The sequence below is a fragment of the Xiphophorus couchianus genome, chromosome 4 (genome assembly GCF_001444195.1).
Source record: "Xiphophorus couchianus chromosome 4, X_couchianus-1.0, whole genome shotgun sequence".
NCBI lineage: Eukaryota > Metazoa > Chordata > Actinopteri > Cyprinodontiformes > Poeciliidae > Xiphophorus > Xiphophorus couchianus.
In genome coordinates, this window is record NC_040231.1 from 33,845,774 (window position 1) to 33,870,100 (window position 24,327).

Sequence of the window (24,327 nt, forward strand, 5' to 3'; positions counted from 1 at the left end):
GTGAAGTGGCTAGGGAAAATTAATCCAGACATTGGAAATCCTACAAAATGTTTATTGAAAAGCATGACAGCCTTAGAACATTTTACATTTACAAGGTGGTAAAAATAAAAGCAGTCAGTTTGCTGACTCATGGCCCCGCCCACAGAGGTAGATTCTGATATGACCCGAGTCATTCTGGGGCAATGCTAAGGTCAAGTTGTCTGCAGCTCAGCCAGGGGTGGAAACCCTCACCGCCTGCTGGTCAACATTTAGTTTTCTCTGATTTCAACTCGGCACGAAGAGTGGCTTAGAAAGGTGGGCAAAGGTCAAAGTGCACAGACTGCCATCTTACACATTCACTGCTATGCAACACTTACAATCTTAATTATGTCGCCTGGACTACATCCATATCCGTCCCGCTACTTTTTTATGCCAAAAATAGAAGCCAGGCAGATCTGGGGTCAGCCTGGAGCTAGAGGACTACAACATGTGAAGTAAGTGCTACAGTAAAACAGGACAGGGCACATTGCATGGTAACAGCTGCTTTCTCGCTGCTGAAGCTTATGGAAAAGAACAATGATTACCATAAGATGTGCAAATAATGAGATGAAGTGACAAATCTAATTTTCAAGTGAAGAAAACCCAGAAGGGTCAGTAGTACAATCCTCCCCAATGACTGCAGTCAAGCTGGCACCTGCTGCTACTTCCTACATTCACTTAAGGTGTAGACTCACTGAAGAGGCCAGACCCGCATCAGAGCCCTTAATTGTTCCCAACAGTGCAGCTGTATTCAAACTCTCCAAAAAAGCAAATCCCATCTTCTCTTCCAAGATCAAATCTGACATGGTTGGATGTCAACGTTTCAAACATAATTCACACCAATGACCTGTTAAAACTGGCCTCTATGCACTCTAAAGAATCTGCAGGATCGGGTGGGAGAGGAACCCTTCACATCTCATTTTGGTCTCAGATATTTCAAAATTTATCTTGTAAAATGTGGAAATATCTGCCTGAGTGACAGCAGTGCTGTTTATTCAGGCTTCCTGGGAGTGCTTTAAAGGCCAAGCTTGATGAAGACAGACAGACAGAGATGGTCACAATGAATAATACTGGTTATCTAGCCGGTAGAAAAACTTAGGATAGGATGACCCTGAGTTTCACTGGAGATGGTTCCTAAATGCTGCGATAGACTGGCGACCTGTCCAGGGTGTACCCCGCCTCTCGCCCGGAACGTAGCTGGAGATAGGCACCGGCAACCCTCCTGACCCCATTAGGGACAAGGGTGAACAGAAAATGGATGGATGGATGGATGGATGGTTCCTAAATGATCCACTGGGGGCAGCAGACAGCAGATGGCCAGGTTAAAGCCAGGAAGACTAAAGCAGACAGACCACATCATGATACATTCACACCAACTACAACTGACTGGTTGGCACCAAAAGAAACCCTAAACACCTGTTAGAACTCCATATGATGGATTTTAAAGGAACTTTCCTTGAAAAATACAAATGAGAATGTGACTTAGAAAAATAGCTCAACTATTTGATGCTCTTCAAACATCTAGTGGCCCTTATCTGCAAGTCATATTTTCAGGGAGCAGAAGCTTTGAGGAAAATATGTTGTGATTAAACAGAAAGGCAGTCAACCCCCACCCCGTACTGCAGTCTGCTGGAATGATATGCTCCAGGCCCAACTCAGCCTGACTGGTGGAGGAAAGGGCTTTGCTCACAGCTCACTGCACAGCGCCTTAGAAATGTGGCAATTCTTCATACAATAATTTTATTGAGCAAAGTGTAAAAACACAGAAAGATCAAAAAGATATAGTTTACAATTGTGAAAGGGTAAATCTTTAGTAATGGTAATGTTTCAGACTGCCCCATAGCAGCTTCAGTCCAGCAGCCTGGTCGGTGTTGTTGCTGCAGTAGTAGTGGTTTTATCAGCAGCATGCTGCGGGGGCTCCTCGCCCGCCTCCAGTTCTCCATCGTGCACCAAATCTTCAGAATCTTCCTCTTTGTCTTCCTTGTCCTCCATGGCTAAGGCCTCGTGCTGATCGGAGCCAGGTGGCACCGGCCCCTTGTCCCTCTGCTCCTGAAGGAGGCTCAGCTGGTTGCTCAGGTCGTTCCTCTCCTTCTGCAGAGCTCTGCACAGGCGCTCCAGCAGCTCCAGCTTCCCCTGCAGAGCCTTGAAGTGCCCATCACGCAGCGTTTTCTGCAACAGAGGAGTGTTCCAGACACAGCGACTGTAGAGCAGTACTATCAGTTGATTAAAAAAAATTAAAAAATTCCCATAACCTATCCAACTATAAATATGCACAGTTTTTCTCACAGAAAAACTGTGCAGCTTTCTTGCAGCCTAGCGATGCAAGAAAGCTATAATTGGCCCTCCACAAGAGATTATTTCAGTAATCATGATACAGATTACTGAAATAGATAGTATCAGTAGTCTGTATCATGTAATATTAGTGTGCTAAAATGTTCAAATTAATGTCATGAGTTAACGTTGTCAGCCCTAGTTTAAAGAGTTTGTGGGTAAGGGGCTCACCTCCTCGGCCATCTGCAGCAGCGCCTGGTTGTTACTCTCCCACTTGGTCCTCCACTGCGTTGTCTCCTTTTCCAGCTTCTTGATCTTCTTTGTCATCTGGAAGTAAATCCACACCAATCATGGGGCTGGTGGTATCTTACCGATCTACTTAGAACTTATGTCTCACGGTACTATAAATATTTATTCAGATTGAAATTAGTGTGAAACTGCTATAAATGGAACATTTTGATAATTTTGGCTAGAAGTTTCCTTGAAATGTTGCTTCTAGCTTAGATAAAATGTTGGTAGATTTATATTGCTCTGAAGGGATTCAAACTCCTTCAATGACTAGACTGTTGTGAGACACCAACATCAAATAATAATCTTACCAAAGCTACAGGCTGATAACCAAGCTCCTCTTCCAAAATAAAACTTGGCAGCTTCCTCTAACTCTCAGTCTCGAAGCTTCCTCAGACTAAAAGTAACTCCTAATATAGGAAAATTGTTAAAATTTCTCAAATTCTGACAAGATTATTCTCCGAATTTTCCCTCAGCAAGATAAAAGTTATTCACAAACACTTTAGCCCAGTGTTTCTCAAACTTTTTCAGGGTGAGGACCACTTAACTCTTTTAACAGTTAGGGACCACCTAACCTGAAATCACGATAACACATCTGAACATATGAGGAAACCTGAAATGCTAATATTAGTCTCTTAACTTACGTATTGATGTTCTATTTCGTATAGGCTTCACCCTTTAAGGCTTGGCTGGAGTTCATGCGAACCACAAGCACCTCACATGAATGCACGCCCGCTTTCAGAACATTATTCAGAGTGGCGGCGTGCATGTTCCCTGGACAGGTGGATGAATCGGCTAATCAGCAGGGGTTACACGCTGCAGTTTGGAGGCAGGCCTCCCCCTTTCAAGGGGATCGTGGAGACGCTTCTACCATCTCCGGAGCAGAACCCACTAGCGATAGCCTTAAAGGGCGAAGCCTATACAAAATAGAACGTTGGTTACGAATTGTAACCCCAGATTCTATGAGTATAGAAGCAGCCCTTTAAGCTGTGGGCCTCAATGGTTCCTGAATAGCTGAAGAAAAACGCTGTTAGGGAGTCGTTTGTCCGGTCTGACTGTTATTTATAGAGACCAGGGAGGGGCCCACCCAGTAGGTGGGCGTGGACTAAGCTTTTTTCAGTGCTGCGCTGAGCGCGAGGGATAACTCCACTAGCGATAGCCTTAAAGGGCTGCGCCTATACTCATAGAATCTGAGGTTACAATACATAACCAACATTTTCTTTGTTCATCATAATGAGAAGAGTGGTGCTGTTTGGTAAATGTGACAGGCCACAACTAAGCCATGAACAGGTCTTCTTGGGTATTTTGATTTATTTACAGATTTTGAAAGTATGGAGTCTAATGATGTCAAACACATGGAAATAATAATAATAAAAAAGTTGTTCTTTACTACCAAGTGCTATGTACATTAATAACATTTAGGGCCATTTGTGATTTGGAAGCACAATTAAAGAAAAATAGACTTGAGTTGCTTACAAAGGGACAAACGAGGAGATTTAATTTATGTGGCTTTAGTAGCTCTTCCATTTCGTTTCTATTGAGTGTTTAATGAGAGCCACAGAAACTGTTTTGGTTGCCCGAGTTTTATGGAATGAGTTTTTCTGATCTCCGTGCACGCAACTCCTTCTCCTCCACACATCCTCAATAAGATCAAAATTTATGTTGTGTTGGTGCTCGGAGTGGCTCTAAGCAGTGTATGAATCATTCTGAAGCTGCAACTCCTAGCAGGAATCTCCAGGCAGAGATGGGAGCTCTCAGGGAGGACGTCATGATCTTTCCAAGACAAGCATCAAGTCTTCAGGACACAAGTCTAATTTGAGTCTGATTTACTTTTTGAACTCGAGTTTCTGGTTCCATCTGAGATTTGATGGAACTTCTCTGAATGGGTTTCAATTTTGCTGTGAACCTTTTAGACAGGTCACAGCTGTGAGACAGAATGTTCTTCTCTGGTTAAATGATGTCAAAGTCGTAGACCTGAGGCTGCTGTCTAACATTTAAGACACAAAGAGGTGAAGATCCTTAGCTCACCTTCTCCATTTCTTGTCTGAAGGTGGTGAAGACTTCATTACTTTTCGCCAAAGTGCTTTGAAACTCTTCAAACTTGTCCATGTACAGGGAGAGCTGAGAGGAGAGAACATTATACCAGAGCTCATGTGTACAACACTATGTTTACTTTATTACAGCACATTGTGTTGCATTGTGCTATACAGTCAAAGGCAGATGAGATAAAAAACCATGCAGAAGCATCCATCCTGATTGGACCAGCTCACCTGTTGTTTCAACTGAGATTCTTGCTCTTTCATCAGCTCACATTTGCGCCTGGACTCTGTGGCGTCCTTCAGCAGCTGAAACACCAACACAGACAGGTGTTTAACCCTGAACTAAGCTTCAACACTTAATTTTCCCTCTGTAGTCTTGCTAAAAGTTTAAGTGCTTATGTTCCATTCTACACGGCTGACGTTACTACAAAGTTCACAGAGTTCTTCAACCTCCCCAGTGTTCAGAATGAAGAGCCACCATGGAGAAGGAAGAAAGTAGCAGCAGAGAGCCATCTCATCCTGGTGTAGAGGGGTGATTACTAACCCAGAGTGGTCAATAGTCCAATCCAAGCACATAACTGCTTGGATTGGACTATTGACTGTTGTATTTGATATATATAACATATTTATAACAACTGAAGGAAACAGTTACTTGATTGTGATATAAAATGGCACTATGTGCAAAGAAAATACATAATACTGCCTGTTTGAGTGTGAGATAGCAGCCTGAGTGGGACTAGAACTGAAGCTCATTTGTGTCACACAGCTTTTTAGAGTGTACTTAAAAAAGAAAACTGTGTAAAACTCATTAGTATTAAACATCAGAACCATTATTCTAAAGGCCAAAGCACAACGCTCGCGTCCGATTGTTAAAGCTTTAATCCCTTTTTTTTTTTTTTGACATGCCAGCTCCGACTTGAGTCAGTACCATCGGACTGAGATCAAGTATTCAAAGAGGGATTCATGAGAGTTGGTACAAGAAGTCCTGGCGGAAGCTCAGAGCTGCTATCTCCTTTCATCTTCCTGTACTTCTTGGGTCCTACAGAGTAAGAACGCTACTCTTTTTGTGTGTAGAAGATTCTAGTTTATATTTTCTACCAAAGCAGGTGTACTATACTAGGCCAACGCATCTAACTGACATTCTAGTTTAAAGGCACAGTCCGCACCACCTTGGCCAGATTCATTTTCCAGATCTGCCCCGGCTTTACCTGGCTGTTCCCAGATTTTCATACCTACCTCAGGGGTAAAACTAGCAGGACCAATCGAGACACCAAAACCATTTGAGTGACAGTTGACCGTTGAAAAGCTCACTACCTGAGGTAAAACTGAGCCACACATTAACCGATTAGAGCACGACTTGTCAGTGGAAAAACACCTTATACTGTATGTGTTGTGTAGCTCTGACACCAGGTTGTTCACGTATTGACTGGAGGTCCAACTTGGTCAGAGTCACAAGAATCACTAGCTGTCAGCTAGGCCCCGTTGACTACAATGTGTTCTATTTACTGCTTACATCTTCCAACCCAATTCTCAGTTGGATCGGATGCAAAAACAGATATGGTGCATTTTGGCCACAATATTCTGATGAATAATCTGCCAAGGTGTTCTAATGACCACACACATATCAGACAGATAGTTAAAAAGAAGAAATTATCTTACAAACTCTCTCTCCCGCTGCTGCTTCTCCTCCACTTCTTTCATCATCTCAGTGATTCTTTGCAGCTTGGCATCCATTAGCTGCTGCTGCAGTTCCTTGTGTTTGAACACCTTGTCTATGTGCTGCAGAAGAAAACTATGTCAGAATGCAAGATGAACAAAGGAACACAAACGTCTTCATTTTCATTAATTGTATCCATACAATTAGAAAACCTTCCTAGCTATGACAGGTTCCACTCCAGTCGCAAGTACTGGAACAGGCTGCAGATCACAGCATTTATGGAAGGATCATAATCGGAGTAGCTGACGATATTTTCGCACTACAGTTTATAACTTTATATTATCTGTCCTATAAAAAGTCATCAACGGTTCTCTGATCACATATGAAAGATGTCGCAGTCAATGTTGGATAAATGTGAACTATTATTCAACATCTTCTATACACTATAATTACATTATATATACATTGTATATACAATATTGTATATTGTATATATTGTATATACAATATACAATATTCCAAAGAAAATGCAGCTTGATAAACTGAAACACGAAGGACCAATGCTACATGAAATTGTATCATTGGCTAATCCGAGAGGGCCATTCATTTTCCATGGCACTGATTGGCTGAATCCTGAAAAGTCGAAATACGGAAGATGTTAGCTATTCACGTGGTATAGATCAGTGGTCCCCAATCTTTTTATTACTGCGGACCGGTGAATACTTGACAATTTTACTGCCGCCCGGGGTGTGTGTGTGTGTGTGTGTGTGTGAACCGTCCAACGAGGTTTCTGCATGTTGGTGTGTCCGCTAAAGCCTAGTTCACATGGCACAATTTTAAATTTTTTCCCTTGATTTTTCCCTTATGACAATCTTAAAATGTTCCGAGTTCGATAAACGATAAACAGCGCGGCTGGCAAAGCTGATGCCAGTGATGTCGGAAACGACCCAAATCTTTGTTTCCCCATAGTGTCATTGGTGACAACTTTACTGGCTCAGAATATATCCATGGTTTACATACCAGAGATCAAATCTGCAGATGCATTTGGGAAAAACTAGTTGATGGTACTTAATATCAACTTCGCTCCGTGGCGCAGATGTTTCTCATTTACCAGCGGAAAACAGAAAAAGGGTGGCAGATTCACCAAAAAATGGTAAATGACCTGCTTTGTACAGTGTTGGAGTTGTCTGGGGACTCTTGAGCTACATTCAGTCATTCACCCATTCATGCACAGAATCACAGAGATGTGAAAGTTAAACTGAAGATATACAGATGAAGTGTGATGCGAAGCCTAGCTGTATGGAGGGCTGATCCTACCGAAATTTACAATAACTATAAAAATAAACAAGTGACTTGATAACGCAATTAATGTGGCAAATATTGCAACCAAAAAAAAGAACTTTCCAAACTTCTTTGATTACACAATGTGACAAAGTAATATTTGTTTAGAATTTTTAACAGAATTAATGCAAATATCATAACTATTAATTAATTTGTAACATCATAACTATTCTTTAATTTTCATTTTCCTCAATCTTAAGTTTTCTTTTCAATATTTTTTTCTCTGTTCATATTCAGTATTTAATGCAATATTTTTATTTACTGCGACAATTCTTTGAAGAATTTGTGTGTAGTTTTTTTATGTACTGTCACCTTTGTGAACCATGCATTAATTTATTTTCTCTTTTACAATTTCTTGTTACAATGCAATGCTCTGGAGAACTTAAAACCCTTCCGCAGTTTTAAATTGACATTTGTCAATAACATTTGTTACATTGTGTTTTTATCATGTAAACAGAGGTAGAAAAAGCAATACTGGCTTCAAGAATCACCCCTCCTCACACCCCCAAAAAACTAAACGAACAAAAAGAGACTGACATTAGTCAGCACGTATCTGAGATCTGTTAGTCTGATGTCAAAATAATTTCTGCCGGTCAATTTCTAGTTTGAACTGACCTGGTGGCAGGAGGAAGGTTAAGTGTGACTTGGCAGATTAAATGTTCGTGTGAAGCAGACTGGACGCATAAACCAGAAGATGGGAAGCTGTTACAGTAGAAACCACTTTTAGAACCTGACTCACAGCAACCCGAAGTTGCCCATGGTGCTGAGTGAAACTGCAACATGACTGCTACATTTGGTTCTGACCTCCTCTCTGAGCTCGTACTGCTCAATGAGCTTCTTGAGCTTGTCGGCCAGCTCCATGTTCTCCTGCCTCAGCTTGGCGTTGTGGGAGCTGTGCTGCTCCATCTGCACCTCAATGTCACCCAGAGTCATCTGGAAGTGCAGCATGGCCTCCTTCCGCTGCTCCTCATACTCTCTGGACCGCTGGCCGTTCTCCTCCTGGCAGTGAACACAGAGCCAATCTGCTTCAACATTATTACAGTAGCTCACAAAAGTAAGTGCACCCCTCACAGTTATGTAAATGTTTAGTTTCATCTTCTCATGGGCCTAACCTGAAGATATAACACTTTGTTATACAAACTGTAAACTGACTACTTGACATTGTATCAGAGTAGAGTTGCTTCAGCAAGGCAGTGGTTGTCTTAGAGACACGTTTGTGGCCCAGTTTCTGATGGGGAGTCCTGGTCTGCTTCAGAGCATGCTAGAAAAATTCTCTCTGACCAACCTATGAACTGCCTCTCCACTACCTGGGGGCATTGTGTTGCTTAGCATCACTGAAGATCAACGGTCAAATCTGTTAGAAATAAATTTAAAATAGAAAACATCTTAGCTATATAAAGGGCTTTGTAAATTAAAACATGCACAATGAAATGGAATATATGCAAAGTTTTGCGGACTTTAAGGAGCTTAATGCTTGTGAACAGAGCCATTACCTTCAGTGTCTTGTTGTGTCTCTGGAGTTCTCTGCAGAGACTCTCCAGCTTGCTGCGGGCCAGGATGGCTTTGCTGTGTTCTCCCTGCAGGTGGATCTTCTCCTTGACAATCTGAGACTGCTTCTTCTGCAGGGCTTTCAGCTGTTTCTGCATGCAGCGGCTCTCCTCCAGCTGAACCAACCACAAAGCCACAAACACATGAAAATAAAAGGTAAATAAAAGCTACATAATCTTGTAGGGATGCACCAATAAATCAGCCCTGATTTCCTTAATTTTAGGAGATCAGTGATTTGTCTATACCTAAATGTGAGGTTGATCTTATCCACCGATCTTATCTACCTCAGAAAAGGTTTAAAAAAAAAAAAAATCAACCTGTCCTCTTTTACTCTGCCATGAGAGGTTTGACTAATACACCCAGCATGAACTGCAAATATGCATATAATGTCTACACATTTTGTTTGTTTTCCTTCAGGCAGACAAAAAAAAAAAGTATTGGCAGGTCAGGAGGGTTCTTCAAGATTGTTAATTGGTCAGAAAACTGCATCGAGTGTTCAGTCACAGTGCTGGTCTGTGTGTGAACATGGTCCCAAATCAAGCTTTAGAAAACTAATGTCAGTCTCTCTCACATAGTCATTCAATGATTTTGTGCTTTCAAAAATAAAGTTGGCATCACAACACAGAACATGTGGCTCAGAAGGTTCCCTGTTCTAAAGGAAAGAACACATCAACAGCATTCCTGAGACCTTAAGCTCAAGGATGTGTTCATTCTCTGCACTTAATGTAATTTAATGACAAATATTAAAGCAGATCAAACTACTTCCACCTTAATCCTGCAGCTGGCTGGCCCCACAAACATATCATGCAGGGTTTCCAGCAGTGTATCACAAGCCTGGCGGCCCGCCATGCTTTACAAGCCCCCCATCCCCATCAGGTTATGCGTTGATGGTTTTTGCTTTTAGGATTTTTTTTTTTAGTTACTCTGAGCGTTTCACTGGCAGATCAGATTTATTCCTTAAAGATAAGTTTATAGTCGATTAATTTAAATGGTAACAAAGCAATCACACTGCTGGCGCCTCTGTGCGTTGACGCTGCTCGATCACTGAAGTTTACCTCAGAACGGATCGCGCAAGCCTCCTTTCACTCAAACTGGACAGGCTGGATATTTACATCGACCCCCTGTGAGGAATTATGTTTCTTTGGAGAACTTTATATCATGGTAAGGGTTTAAACCCCACCGCGTTAGTGCTGGTTGGGCAGGTCTACGTGAACCGCAGGAATAACTTGTAGTCGCACTTTCAAGGGTGCGGATTGAGGGAGTGGTGAAAATGATTTATCTCACCATTCTCACCAGAGCTGCACATAACAGACTTATGTGCGGCATTTACATCTCAACACGCTTTCACACTCGCCTTGTAGTCACCCATCATGCTGGTTTTATAGTATATTATTATCTTTAGTATTATTTTTCCAGTTACAAGATGCGTCAAACCATATCAATGCAAATGCTTTGTCCACTTAGTCAGGCAGAGTTAATGCGTGCGGCCGCACAAAGATCTGTAAAACTCGTCTCATAAACGCGAGCAATCAAAACAGTCTCTGTGGCGATTATTAAAACTTCATCAGACACGAAATGGAAGAGCTACCAAAGCCACATTAGCAGCATTAAATTAAATCTGCTGCTTTGTTGTGCATTTCTGAACGCAGTGCAGTGGATTTAACTCATCATGCATTACCGGTCCAAGGCTGTATGAGGACTTGAGCAGAATTTGACTTATAGGCCCCACTTGCTGCTAAAAACATCAGCACCTTTAACAGCTTCTTTGTTAGATTTAGTGAAATCTGGGAGGGGGAGTAGTTTAATTAGCCAACCTAAACACAATGAGTTATAATTACAGTTTACCAATTTGTATTTGTGAACAAACATAGCTTAAACTCAAAGATTAAACTCTTAGCATCAGATTGTAGTTATGGCAACAAAACAATGTAACTATGAATGTTGTTCTTTGAACTTTTACAAAGTAAACTTGCCAGCTCCTTAAAAATCTTACATTTAAATGTTTAACAATTTAAATTTTATTTATCTCTGGTCTGTGTTAAAATATAAACATTTATGGGGCCCCTGAATCCCTGGGGGCGTTACGGAGCCACTGACTTAATTTGGATTAAACAGAAGTGCAAATAATTGACATTAATTTTAATTGTATTTTTTGATTTGATGTTTTTAAGACTAGTTGTGGATTTAAATAGTGTTTCATTGGTGACCTATTCCCATAGCATACAATTACCCAGTAATATTTTTACATTTAATGTCTACTTAACATAGGGCTATTGTAAACGAATATTTTAGTAATCGAGTAATCTATCAATTATTTTTTACGAGTAATTGGATGAAAAAATTAATAAAATAAAATATTGGTAAATCTAGCATAACACCAATGTTACTATTGGATATCAACATCAGTCTAATTTAACATTTCAAATGTTAAATTAACTTCTAACAGTTACTTCTCCATAGTTTAGAAAATTAACCTGTAACAATAGTAGCTCACTTTTTAGGTTAACCTGAAGGTGTAAAATAATCTGAAATTATATTCAAGTTAATAATAAAGAGGCAGGCTCACAAATACGCTTATAAAAATGTCTGTGCTCCAGCTTTTAGTTTATGTATTCATCTTCAGTCAATTTAATAGATTAACTCTCTCGTTGCCCATTTATAGCTTTTGTGTTTACTGTATGTTAGCGACGGGATTTGACACCTTTTTTTGTCACACACAGAAACACATTTACCAGCTATCTACCGCCACGATGCGCTCTGTCACCCATTTGTTGAAACCGGGATAATATGACATTTATTGTGCGGTTTGTCCGTAAAGCTACACTTACATTACAAGTAGGCCTGTCACGATAGCAAATTTTGCTGAGCGATTAATTGTCTCAAAGAATTATTGCGATAAACGATAATATTGTCTGAAGACCTTTTTACACTGATTTAATGGAACTGACGTAATAATGCATGCGATTTCCTGCCAAAGATAGATACATTTTATTTTCAAAAGAATATTTAACACTGGAGCTGATAAACTAAATAAACAAAACAACCAAAAACAAAATGGATTCTCAGTCTCCATTAACAAAAAATTTACTTGATAAAAACTAAACAACATAAACCCAAAGTGGAAATAAATACTGCATTCAACCAAAAGACTGCAGATTATGAAGTCTGTATACTATGTTGCCCTTCAGTAATAATTAGATTTAAATAGAGAAGATGGGCACATCGACTTCCTGATGCAATAGTTCACACTACATGATTTTTTGCTCCTATTTTTCCCCATACAACTATCTTAGACCTTTGGTCCTCCTAAGATTGTGGTGTGTTACGGTAGATCGTTGTTGCATCTCCGATCTAAATCAGGGTTTTTTTCCCGAGTGGGATCTTAAGGTAGCCTGCTGAATGTGACAGGCAGCCAATCAGAAAGCGCGGATTCTCCTCCGTGTTTTCTGAGGGGAAATTACGTCGGGGAATCCCAAACAGCTGACACGGCGCAACCCGAAGTCCAGCCTACGTGGAAACAACATTAATGTTTATTCAACATGCAAAGAATATAGAAATGACAAGAGGAGGAGTTGGAGTGAAATTGCTACCGCAGTTGATAAACCCGGTAACTTTTCAGCTGTTCTTCGTTAACATGACGTAAATAGGTTATAATGATTTTCATTCAGTCAGGACTTTACGCTGACACTAGCCACATGCATTGCAGGTAGATTGTAGTAAAGCATTGATTAATGCCTGGTTTTAAAATTAGTTCACTGGACTTGTAGCCATTATTTTGTGCCCATTGTTGGACACCACACGGCAGGAACAAACCCGATCGAACCGTTATACCTAGGATTTCTGTCGGCTAACGTGTGATCTGTCAGGTTTTAAAAATGGGCCGACAATCGGCTGACAGCTCTAAGATCGTGTCGTGTGCGCTGGGCTTTACACTAAGGAAATGAGGAAGGGGGGGGGGTTGTCAGTGGAGAGCACCGGAGTTGAGCCTTTTTTCATTCGGTGTCATCAACAGAAAGAGAAAAGGGCCGGAAGAGACGATAATGCCGATAACTGAAATGACGTTGATAGTTTTAATTTATCGTGCGATTAATCGATTTATCGTTTATCGCGACAGACCTAATTACAAGCATCAATTACTCAGCCACCCACCGTCTTCCGTCTATCTGCTTACCTGTATAAACTTAACATCTTTAATACAAAAACACGGTGGACCGCCGGTGGATCACCTTGGCGCCCCGACCAACAGGCTTAGCAAATTTTCTGGGGGCAACCCTGATCATGGCTCAACATGTCGGGCTGATCCTTCTAGACATGTTCTGCAACCTTAAAGGTGCTTTTCCACCAGTAAATATGCAGTTTGGTTTTACACCAGGTAGTGAGATTTTCAATTATACCCTCTGTTCCTCACTATTGTGGGCAGAACGTGGTACTGATGGACTCAAATAAATTATTAAAAATTAATTTCTGGCCTAACCAATATGGAAGAGGATTAGGGCCACTGGAAAAAAAATAAAACAGTTTTGACTTTAATCTCAGAATTCTTAGAAAAATGTCAAAATTCTGAGATTAAAGTCAGAATTAACTTTTGCTTTAACTATTTTTAATTAATGTTTGAAAAGACAAATAAATAGCTTTGTGTCATGTGACTGAGTTCATTTGTGGCAGTTCCTTGAATTCTGTTTCCATCCATCCATCCATCCATTTTCTGTTCACCCTTGTCCCTAATGGGGTCGGGAGGGTTGCTGGTGCCTATCTCCAGCTACGTTCCGGGCGGGAGGCGGGGTTCACCCTGGACAGGTCGCCAGTCTGTCGCAGGGCAACACAAAGACATACAGGACAAACAACCATGCACACTCACACTCATACCTAGGGAGAATTTTAGATAGACCAATTAACCTGACAGTCATGTTTTTGGACTGTGGGAGGAAGCCGGAGTACCCGGAGAGAACCCACGCATGCACAGGGAGAACATGCAAACTCCATGCAGAAAGACCCCGGGCCGGGAATCGAACCCAGGACCTTCTTGCTGCAAGGCAACAGTGCTACCAACTGCGCCACTGAGCAGCCAAAAATTCTGTTTCCATCATTTTCATATCTCTGAATACTTTACCTTGTGGTTAAATATTATCCTGTAAAATGAAATATTTTTCTCAATTAAATTAGCAGATCAGTCTTATTTAATCACTGCAAAACAAGGCACATGAAAATATTGAATTTACAGCAAAATACATATTGGAGGCAAGATATAAGGCTATAGACTTGCAAAGATTAAACATTTTATTGTTAATTTGATCATGGTGATTAAAATGACCCAACTTTCAAAGCATTCTTTTAGGTCCTGTGTTACAAATCAGTTACTCAATATAAAAAACAATACTATTCACAGTTCTCACAGGTGTAGAGAAAATAAGCACTAACTGTTGAGAGAATACCCACATACAAAAACAAAACTGAATTCTGATTTTAATCTCAGAATTGAGTTTTTTCTCAGAATTCTGAGATTAATGTCAGAACTGTTGTTTTTTTTTCCAGTGGCCCTTAGCCTCTTCCATACTCTTCCTTATAAACAAAGATAAAGACTCAAATCAGCCAATTATTTTGCGATACATATACATACAATTACATTCTGGCATTTAATTTTTTTGAATTTGCAATTGTTTGGATTTATGTAATACTGTCAAAAAAGTTGTAAACAAATAGCCAGTTTAAAAAATAAGAAAAAACTCTACCGGTTAGAGGCGGTCTAGTGGTCTACTGTCGTATGTAACCCTACATAAAAAGACATTCAACATTCCAACATTCCTACCAGATCTGCATATTTTTTGCACAGTGCTGCCAGTTTCTCTTCAGGCGTGGCAAGAGAATTCAGCGCCTGCATCAGCAGTACAACCTCCTTTCCTGCAGGGAAAATGACAAGACAGCCAAAGAAACACATTAAAAATAGTTTATAAAAAGATCATAACACTAAAAGCTCCAGTACAAGAACTCAACACATTACTTTTAGATTTAGGCCATCTTGGCAAATTATTTATCATACAGAGAGAATTTTGCAAAAATTAGAGAATGGATATTAGAAGGAAACTAGTAAAAAAGAACAAAACTGTGATTAATGATATATTTAAACTGTTTTGAAGCCAAAGATCAAACAGAAATAATTTTTAGTCAATTTTATATAAAACAGCTGCTTCAAACATCAGCAGACCTAAATGTAGCTTACCAAACCATTACTAGTATGCAGGCTGTTGCAGTTACTCCTCTCTCCTTTTCATGTTTTCTATTTATTTATTTACAACATGAATTGCTTTTTGCACTTTACTAGAAGCTTATCTTTAACAATGTTGACTAAGAGAGTCTAAATCTTTTTTCTTTGCTGCAGAGACAAATTTTTTTACTCTGCCAAGTACAACAACTTGGCCACATTGTTTACACCAGGGACCAGCTGATTGTGCTGAAGCCAGCATGGTGTTCAGATCTGGAGAAGGACACATCGGGGTTGCAAAGAAGGAAACAAACAGCTGAGGAGAGCACCAAGCAAGAAACAACAGAGGCTTATGGAGAAGAGGAGCAACAACCTGTTTTCCCTCCGTTACCATGGGCAACATGAGATCGATGGCTAACAAGAATTGATGAATTAACAGCAGGAGCCAGAGGGAGTACCAGGAATGTAGTTTATTGTGTTTTACGGAGACATGGCTGAACTTGGACATTCCTAATGCCAATGTCTCCATCAAGGGCTATCAGACTGTTCAGGCTGACAGGAATTGCACCAAGAACATAAAGCAGAATTGAGGGGGGGGTTGCTGTTCTACTAAGACTAATGTGGACTGAATTGATCTTTGACCCCCACCATCAAAATATATTATGACTCCACCTACATATCACATAAACAAAGCAGGCCAAGTGTCCTGAGTGTGATCAAACATTTAACCTTTGCTCACATTTTGTTCCATCAAAATAACCAAACCATATTTTAACTTTTAAAAAAAACGCCATAACATTATGAAAACTCAGAATTGTTGAGAGGAAACTGATAAAGGAAATGGAGATGAGCAAGCTTTCCTACCAAAAGCCTTGTCGTCTCCAGCCTTGGAGTCTCCTCCAGGATCAAGCTCCGCCTCCCCCAGGTCACTGGGACTGTCCTCTCTGCCCGGGGTTTCCCCTCTCTCTTCCTCAGGCCCACACAGACCTAAATGAAACCCTGGAACCTCCTCCTATAAACACACACAAGATTATGACAACACATCAGCTCTAATCTCTCATTAAACAGCACTGTGAGCTGGAGATTTCATTAAAAACTCCAGAAAAGGTCAGGGCTTAAATCTTCAGTTGTATTTCAAAAGTTATGCTGCAGGAGTAAACTTTAACTTTGTTGCCTCAGCACAGTGATTCCCAAAGTGAGGGACACAGTAGCCGTGTCTGAATCCAGGGTCTGCATCCTTCAAAGGACCCGGTCTACATAGGACAACTGACAGATGCTAACAGAATAATCAGTCCCCTAAGATATTATGTTTTCAGGCTTGATGTTATTTTTGTTATTAATAAGTTGTCACTTGAACGCAGCAGTGGTTGATTAGCTAACTTCAACACTAATAGTGATCTGTCAGTGTGTTCATCTGTGGGTCGCCTTTGATTTTTGTTAACCAAACAGCACCATAATAAAGTAATAATTACTGTGATTATTATTATTTTATTGATTCAACAATTTGAACATGTTTGTTGAGGGGGTTTTTGTCTTTAATAAAGGTTTAAACTTTTTGGAGCTTAGTGTATATTTTTGATATGTCAAAACCAGAGAAACAAGCTTGTCTCAGCTGGTGGCGTTCAGTTTGTCTCCTGGACCCTACAGACCAGATCGACTGGTTGGGCACACCTGCTCCAGTGCAACCTGCAACATATCGGTATCTGATGCTACATGTTACTCAGCTGTCACAGAAATGTTCTTATTAACCAAAGAGGAACCCAGCAGAAAACATTTTGGAAGCCACTGTCCTAACCATAACTTGATGCAAGTAGCTCTCCTGTCTACTCTCTAACCAGCAACTAAGCCTCTTCCTAAAACAATGCTGATCTTGTAGTATGAGTAGCCCATAACAACAGGACATGCTGAAAACATCCTAACTGGAAACTGAAAATCTTGATCACTTATAAAATTTACTTTCTGACAGATCCTACTATCACAAATTACATTTTTACCTAAAACTCTGAGCATTTTTCCATTTTTGTGATAAATATATCTATAGAAAATGAAGTCAGTGATCTTCGAAAACCGTTTGTAAATATTAATTTAAAAGGTGCAAAATAATCTAGGAAATTAAACCTGAGCATAGCCAGCACATAAGAATGGTCACATTGTCATGTACCTGACATGGACTATCCAGATCAGTTGGGGATTCACTGCCGCTCACTATTCTTCTGTTGGGCAGCTCAATCTCACAAACTCCTGGCGTCTCCATCGGTTTTGATCCAACCCTAGAAATATATACAAAAGAATGGTTAGAATTTAGACTCACTATAGTGAACTGTATAGTAAACATTTTGCCACACTGTGTGACCTTAAACCCCATTTGTGTCCTCCAGGTGAATTTAGAAAATTAAAGAAGCGTGAATTTGCCATGACTGTGTGGGAAGGCAACTAGCTGCCAGATACTGGGCCAAGCTGGATCTTCATGGCAGGGACCATTCTTGAGTCTTGGATCAAAACATGCCCATATAAAATTCAAATAAAAACTTCTTCCAGTCAAAGATCTTAAATGGTTGATCGACTATGATAAATTAACACTTAGAAGATGATCCAATGTCTAAGTGTGTCTGCAGCAACACAGCTTCAGACCGAATGATCAAGTCTCAACAAAATAAAAACTAGAAATGTGTAAAAAGACAACGGTAACATCTGTTGAATAAAAAAAGAATACATTGTGGGTAAGTTCACTATTCTATAAATGGTCCTGGATGCATCTTTGGGAACAGAAAAACAGTACAAAACTGGAAGGGTCAGAATTCTGGTTGCAAGAAACTCTTTTATTCAGCTGTAGCTAGTTGGACGCCAGAGGAAGTCTCTAGCAACTCGTTGTCGCTGGCTGCGTTCATTCAGAGTTGTTAGAATTAGCAGGTGTTTAGCTTGACCCTAACATCACCACCAGCCTCACTGGATCCTTTAGTGTGAAAACGAAACCAAAAAGACCGGAAAATAATTTTTTAAATATACAATAAAACAAATACATATTCTAACAACTTTAAAAAGTTGGAAAAATGCTGGTAATTACTATATAAAAATAGTTAAGCCTAAGCTAAATTTGAAACGGCACATCGTTTCGTTTCACGTATGACACGGTGACGAGAAACCCCAGATTGAGTGACAAATGTGATTTTCCAGATAAACAAGTTTCTGGAACCCTCTGAGGGCAGACTTGAGCGGAACGCATGTGTTCCCACTCTGTTCCGGTTCGTTTTAGCAACATGGCTTCATTCTGCTCCGTGTGAACGGAGTCCCGCTGAAACACAAAGTGTCTCTTTCCCAGAAACTTCTCAAATATTATTCAGAATAGCAAAGAGTACAGCTGTCGAGATCAAACCCCCAAACCTTAAAAACATTTACGTTACACGGTGTTACGTAGCTACTGCTAGCGGGCTAATAGTTAGCTTAAAGCTAACTGACGCTAGCCTTGTTGGCGAACTTACTTCAAAATGTTGAACAAGTGAAAACAATCACTGCGCTGTAAACCTCTTTGCAGAACTTTGTTTAGTGCGTTCGGGTAGCGTAAAGTCTGCATGCCACAATACCAAACACTCCAATAAACAGTTCTAAAAGCACTCACCTGAATATTTTCACTGTACTGCTCGAAGGAGGACGTCAGAAGCTAGTTAGTGTGAAGTTAACGCATACAACATCCGGGTATCACCTCTCAAACTATAACCACTGATGGGTTTCCAAAAAACCGAAACATCTTCTTTGTAGTTTATTGTTCTAATCTTAATCTTGTTTAGCTTAGTATGTGTTTTTTTAAATATTAGCCGATCCATCTCTATAGTTAAATTAAAGAGTAGAGCAATCTGAATTCAAATTGTAATATTTTAACTTGAAGGTGAAACTCTTCATATCCGTCAGCATCGTAAGCTTCTTCAAGGGCAAAAACGACCATTTACCTGTGCCCTCCAAACAGGACTTGTATCTTTTTTAGAAATAAAAAAATATTTTTATTTAAAGGCTAGCACAAAATACAAATAAAACAAGAGCTTTAATAAAACAACATGAAACAGTGCATATTTAAAAAGTAACTGTAAATATGAGGCCTACTTAAGAAATCTGATAAATTGCAACGCAAACTATCCTGAATTTGTAAGTATTTATTAAAATATACTTAAAAATATATTTTTTAAATATACATAAAAATTCAGTTAAATTGCAACACAAACTATCCAAGATTTCCCTTCTTAAGTTTCTGACAGTTTCTGAATTTGATGAAGCAGGGGTGTGATGGCGTCTTCAATCCCACAGTGACTAACTCCAAGGGATCCTAAAAAATACTTGTTTGCCACTCAGGCCAACAAGAGTCTCTCAAGGACTCTCATGGTGTGGAATGTCAGGAATGAGCTAAGTCACAGTCATTGATACACATAAAAGACTGGAACAATCGTCCAGCAACACTTTCTATGTTAAAAATGTAGTGTCTAGTGACAGTGGTAACTCTCTTATCTTCATTTAGAAGAGAAACAGCTAACAAAAATTTCGAGCCTGTAATATATATACAGTGAATAACAAAATACATACCCAGTTAGCTGCTGCAAGAGTCTCTTCAATTCTTAGTCTGATAGAGACATGACTGAACACATAGATGGGGTCAGGTGGACCAGTTGTAGCAACAGAACATCAATAACTGTAGACAATGCATCATTGGAGAGTAGAATAATAAAGTAGTGTAGAGAGGAGAAGTGTTCAGTTTGTCTTCCAGGAGCCTATTGCAGCCTAACTACAGAGAAAGCTCAGGGTAACCTAACCCAGTCTAACTATAAATTTCATGGCAAGGAAAGTTTTAAACATCTTCCTAAAATGTGTCTGCTAATTCAATAGACCAAATTAATGGGAATTTTAAATAACTACTAGAATAAAATGGTGTAGCCACTCAGCCAGTAAGAGGTGTTATTTTCAAGTCTAAAACAACAATAAGGGTACAGCTGGGCACCAATGGAAACATAACTTTGTTGATGATTTCACTGTTTGTAAAGATAATGCATCTTTATGATGTAAAATCCTAGATGTCTCACATGACTCCAAGTGAGGGCTTTTTTATAACATGTTTACAGTCCCGAGTAAATGAACAGGACATATAAAACATAAAGTAGGCTAACTCTGAAATATAATAATGTCTTTGGTGCTAGTCTGTGAAAAAATGATTATTTGATTACCATTAGAGGGCGCCAATGTTGTATTTATTGTAGCAAACAACGTTAAATGGTTTTCATTTTTCTTCTTTTCTTCCTGGATTACTTACTTACGTTACATGAAAGGGGACACGGAGGAAGAAAAAGCGAATTTACTTTCTCGAGATTCTGAGAAACATTCTCGCTCGGCGAAATGTTTGTAAAATTCACGAAATTGAAGTTGGTTTCCGATTGCAGCTTCCGATTAGGGAAATGACTAAAGGTCGGTTCCACCTAATTTTTCACCACCTTCACCATCTTTCAAATAGTCTTGTTAAAAAAATAATTTAAAAAAAACTACCACATCTGCAGTCCTCAAATTTGGACCAGATTACTCTGCTCTACTAGCAGGATATTTAAAACCACGTTTGTGATTTGTGAAACGTTTTTCTGATTTGTGAAACATCAATAAAGGACTATTTCAGCACTTTTTATGCATTTGGGTCACACTAACGCTGCTCCAGCTCCTAACTACAACATCACTTCAAAGGTGGACAAGATTATACTATCACACTGATTTTAGAGATTTGAACATGTTTCTATTTCTGCTCAGTTGCATGAAAATACCTTCTCTCACTACAAAAAAGACATTCAGTTATGAATCATTTGACTTATTTTTCTGTTTTCTATACATGATTATTTTTGGATGCTCATATTGCTTCAGTCACTTTAATTCTCGTACCTCTACTCCATTTGGCAACTTTGTCCCACTGCCTCAGCCCTTAGTGCTTTTGTGTTTTCCAGTGCATTTATGGATGCCTGCGTTATATCCAAAATTGTTAAAGACTGTTTCCTAAAAATACAAATATTTACTATTCATTTTAGTAAGGATTATTTACAAACATTTCCTTTTTCTTTACGCTAACATGTTTAATTATTTTAGACCCTGCTTTTCCTCACCTATTTATACCTTTTTTTTCTTCTGACGAGTGGACTTTTAAACAACAGATGTCTTTTGAAAAATGTTTAGATTGCACTAATGGTCTTTTTTTTATAAGTGAATGACTCGATGCAATCTGCTGAATTTCCTTAGAAAGAAAATTTTTAAACAACTTTGAATAATTAATTGCTCTTACTACTGTGTGATAGGATCAGTTGGAATGTATATATGGCTGAATTGAAATTATTCCTGTAAAGTGCCTCAAGACGACATTTGTTGTGAATTGGTGCTATAAATGCGCTAAAAAGCCACAGCGGACAATCATTTGCATTTGTATTTAACTTTGCAGCAAACCCAATAAGCATGTAGCGACTACAGAGAGGAAACACTTCCTTTTACCTGGAGGAAATTTCCCACAGAAGCTGGCTCAGTGTGAGCAGCCATCTACCACGACCAACTGGGGGTTTAAGTAGATGCACGACACTGAAAAAGAAGCACTTATGTAGGAATACTTTCATTGTTAAAGCAGAGTAAAGGTTAAACCAGAAAAAATAGAAAATTAACTTGTTGGAGGCATTATCTCTCTTGATGTACCTAGTGATGGCATAGTTACTTTGAAAAAGTAGCTTTAATCAGATTACTGATTACTCCTTGAAAAAGTAACTTAGATTACTGTTTTGGAAAGTAATTAACTTACATTAAAAGTAACTTCTTTTAGTTACTTTCAGCAGCGGCTAACAACAAGGCTCTGTCACCTGTGAAAATTACATTGATCTTTGCCAAAACTTAATTGCAAATTATTTTATAATGGTAACATCAACAATGTGTCTCCACTTATATGGTTGAACTGGAGGGGAGATTGTTTAATGGTTACAACAGTACAAAAAAAATCTTTAGTAGTTTGTGCATGTTTTTGTGTGCTCCAGTATTGTCTGGAAAACTATAAATAGGACTTTAGACCCCCTCCCCTCCAGCGTCCAGGTTCTTGTTATGGCCCTGAGATTGGTGTCAGAGCGCAGCGCACAGCGCTCCTCCTGCCGCTCCATAACTCTGATGTCCCGCTGCACAGATTTGTGACACTTATCTTAATATTAAGAATTATAATGGCGTTTAGTTGCACAACTTTAGGGACACGTTCATTCGTGGCTGTTTTCACGTTTATTGCGTTGTTCATATTAGTCTCGATGTTTGCAGTTTTTTGGAGCGCAACGTGAAGCTCGACGTAATTCATAGGTAATATAACATGACAGGGAGAGTCTGACTAAAACTAACTGGATGTCAGACAAATTCTGGCGTTTATGTCTGCTTATTTCCAAGTCCAAAAACCGCAACCCGCGACTCATTAAATTTGCAAGCGACTTTAGAAAAGAAAAAAAAGCCCAAAGCTGCTTATAATAATCGGACTTGGCGAGCGAAACTCAAAATAGTTCCTGTTTTTCCATCAACAAAATGCGCATCTCCCTCTTCCCTCCATTGTTTATGTTTCTGTCGCTTCTGACACTGTCGCATAAGGCAGTCACTCCCCAAATGACAAAAGAAAATAGTAACGCACAGTAAGGCAAAGTGTTTTCGATAAGTAACTGTAGTCTGCGGCTACTGGATTTGAAATAGCAACGCGTTAGATTACTCGTTATTGAAAAAAGTGCTCCGACTAAGTAACGCCTTGCTGATGTACCCCTGGATGTACCCTTTAAGGAAGGTACCAGAGATAAAAAGAACACACTAAAGATAATAAAAATATATAAGAGAAAACAGAAAGCTACAAGTGGGAAAACACCAAAATAGTGTACATTTTAGAGAAGGTGGAGCTCAGTTCTCATGTGGTAGAGATGCAAAAAGTGCTGAAATTGCCCTTATTTGAAGTTTAACAAATCAAATATAGGTTTCACAAAGCCTACACTTGGTTTTAAATATTTTGTTTTTAGTTGAGAAGAATAGTTTCAGCAGTATAGATGTTGTAATTTTATAACAAGAGTAGACGAAAGATGCTGTAGGGAGTAAAAAATTAGGCGGAATCGCCCTTCAGCCATTTCCTAAATCTGAAGCTGCAACCGGAAACCAACTGTGGCTTCGTATCTCATTGCATGTGTATTCTATCCTCACCTGAAACATCTCTACACCAAAGAAAACATTGTAAGTTGTCCTTCATGTCTCCCGGTTAGACTTCACCACCACTACTATTGAAGAAACTGTATAAATGCGTCTTTTCACCCAAAGAAGGAACTCACAGTTTTTCAGGCATTTCCAAGGATCTTGAGAAAGCAAATAGGGATCGCTTTATTTTGTTCTCCATGCCCCCTTACAGGCTTTGTAGATTACAGCTGGTACACACTGACCCAATAATAAAATGAGCAGCTTCTCCATCTTTTCTGAGACTAGGATCATCCCAATCCAGCATTTTTTCGACAGTAGAGCTCAGCTGTGGTGTTCAGCAGCTGCATGGTGGTATGCCAAGGTTCAATCCTGGAACGCCTCCTTTGTAATATTTACATGCTCCTACCAATCAGGTTATAATAAGAAAAAAAGATTAGTTACTATGCAGATGATACACAGATCTACATCACAATGCCACCAGGAATGCCACAATGCCACATTGAACAAATGCTTAGAACAAATGGTTCTAATGAGGTGCCATAACTTCAGCTGAACGTCATAATTGACGATTATGTATGTTTTTCATGATGTAAAGTAGGGGAGAAATGTGTTACACAAACAAATTTGACTTGACTTCAGAGGACAGCAAGGGGAGCTGAGAAGGTCAGGATTGTTCCTGTTCCTGCTCTGGATCAGTGTTAGAGCTAAAGGAACAACAATCTGAGCAGATTCCACTCTTCATATCCAGAAAACTTTCTAAGTGTAACATTTAT

At 39.5% G+C, this 24,327-nt stretch overlaps 1 protein-coding gene across 2 annotated transcripts; it reads right to left on the minus strand.

Annotated features, from left to right (window-relative positions):
* Positions 1-38: 38 nt before the first annotated feature.
* txlng (taxilin gamma) lies at positions 39-19,080 on the minus strand. Of its 2 annotated transcripts, none has more exons than XM_028014883.1 (11): positions 18,978-19,080; positions 17,523-17,631; positions 16,226-16,373; positions 14,969-15,060; positions 9,108-9,278; positions 8,419-8,613; positions 6,276-6,395; positions 4,848-4,922; positions 4,606-4,698; positions 2,521-2,616; positions 39-2,187 (listed from the first exon to the last, which is right to left on the minus strand). In XM_028014883.1, exons 2-11 carry the CDS (start codon positions 17,613-17,615, stop codon positions 1,867-1,869), a joined length of 1,404 nt encoding a protein of 467 aa, XP_027870684.1. In that variant the 5' UTR covers positions 17,616-17,631; positions 18,978-19,080; the 3' UTR covers positions 39-1,866. The 2 variants fall into 2 exon arrangements, with proteins under 2 accessions (XP_027870684.1, XP_027870683.1); XM_028014882.1 differs by lacking the exon at positions 18,978-19,080 and adding an exon at positions 18,841-18,967.
* Between the last annotated feature and the right edge of the window lie 5,247 nt (positions 19,081-24,327).

Bases quoted from the DNA above. Each gene is read 5' to 3' on its own strand.
- txlng (XM_028014882.1), bottom strand. From the start codon at position 18,932: ATGCAGACTTTACGCTACCCGAACGCACTAAACAAAGTTCTGCAAAGA. The intron at 16,374-17,522 runs GTACATGACAAT...GTGTGTTTATAG, and splicing joins ATCTGGATAGTCCATGTCAG to GAGGAGGTTCCAGGGTTTCA. The intron at 15,061-16,225 runs GTAGGAAAGCTT...TTTTCCCTGCAG, and splicing joins TGGAGACGACAAGGCTTTTG to GAAAGGAGGTTGTACTGCTG.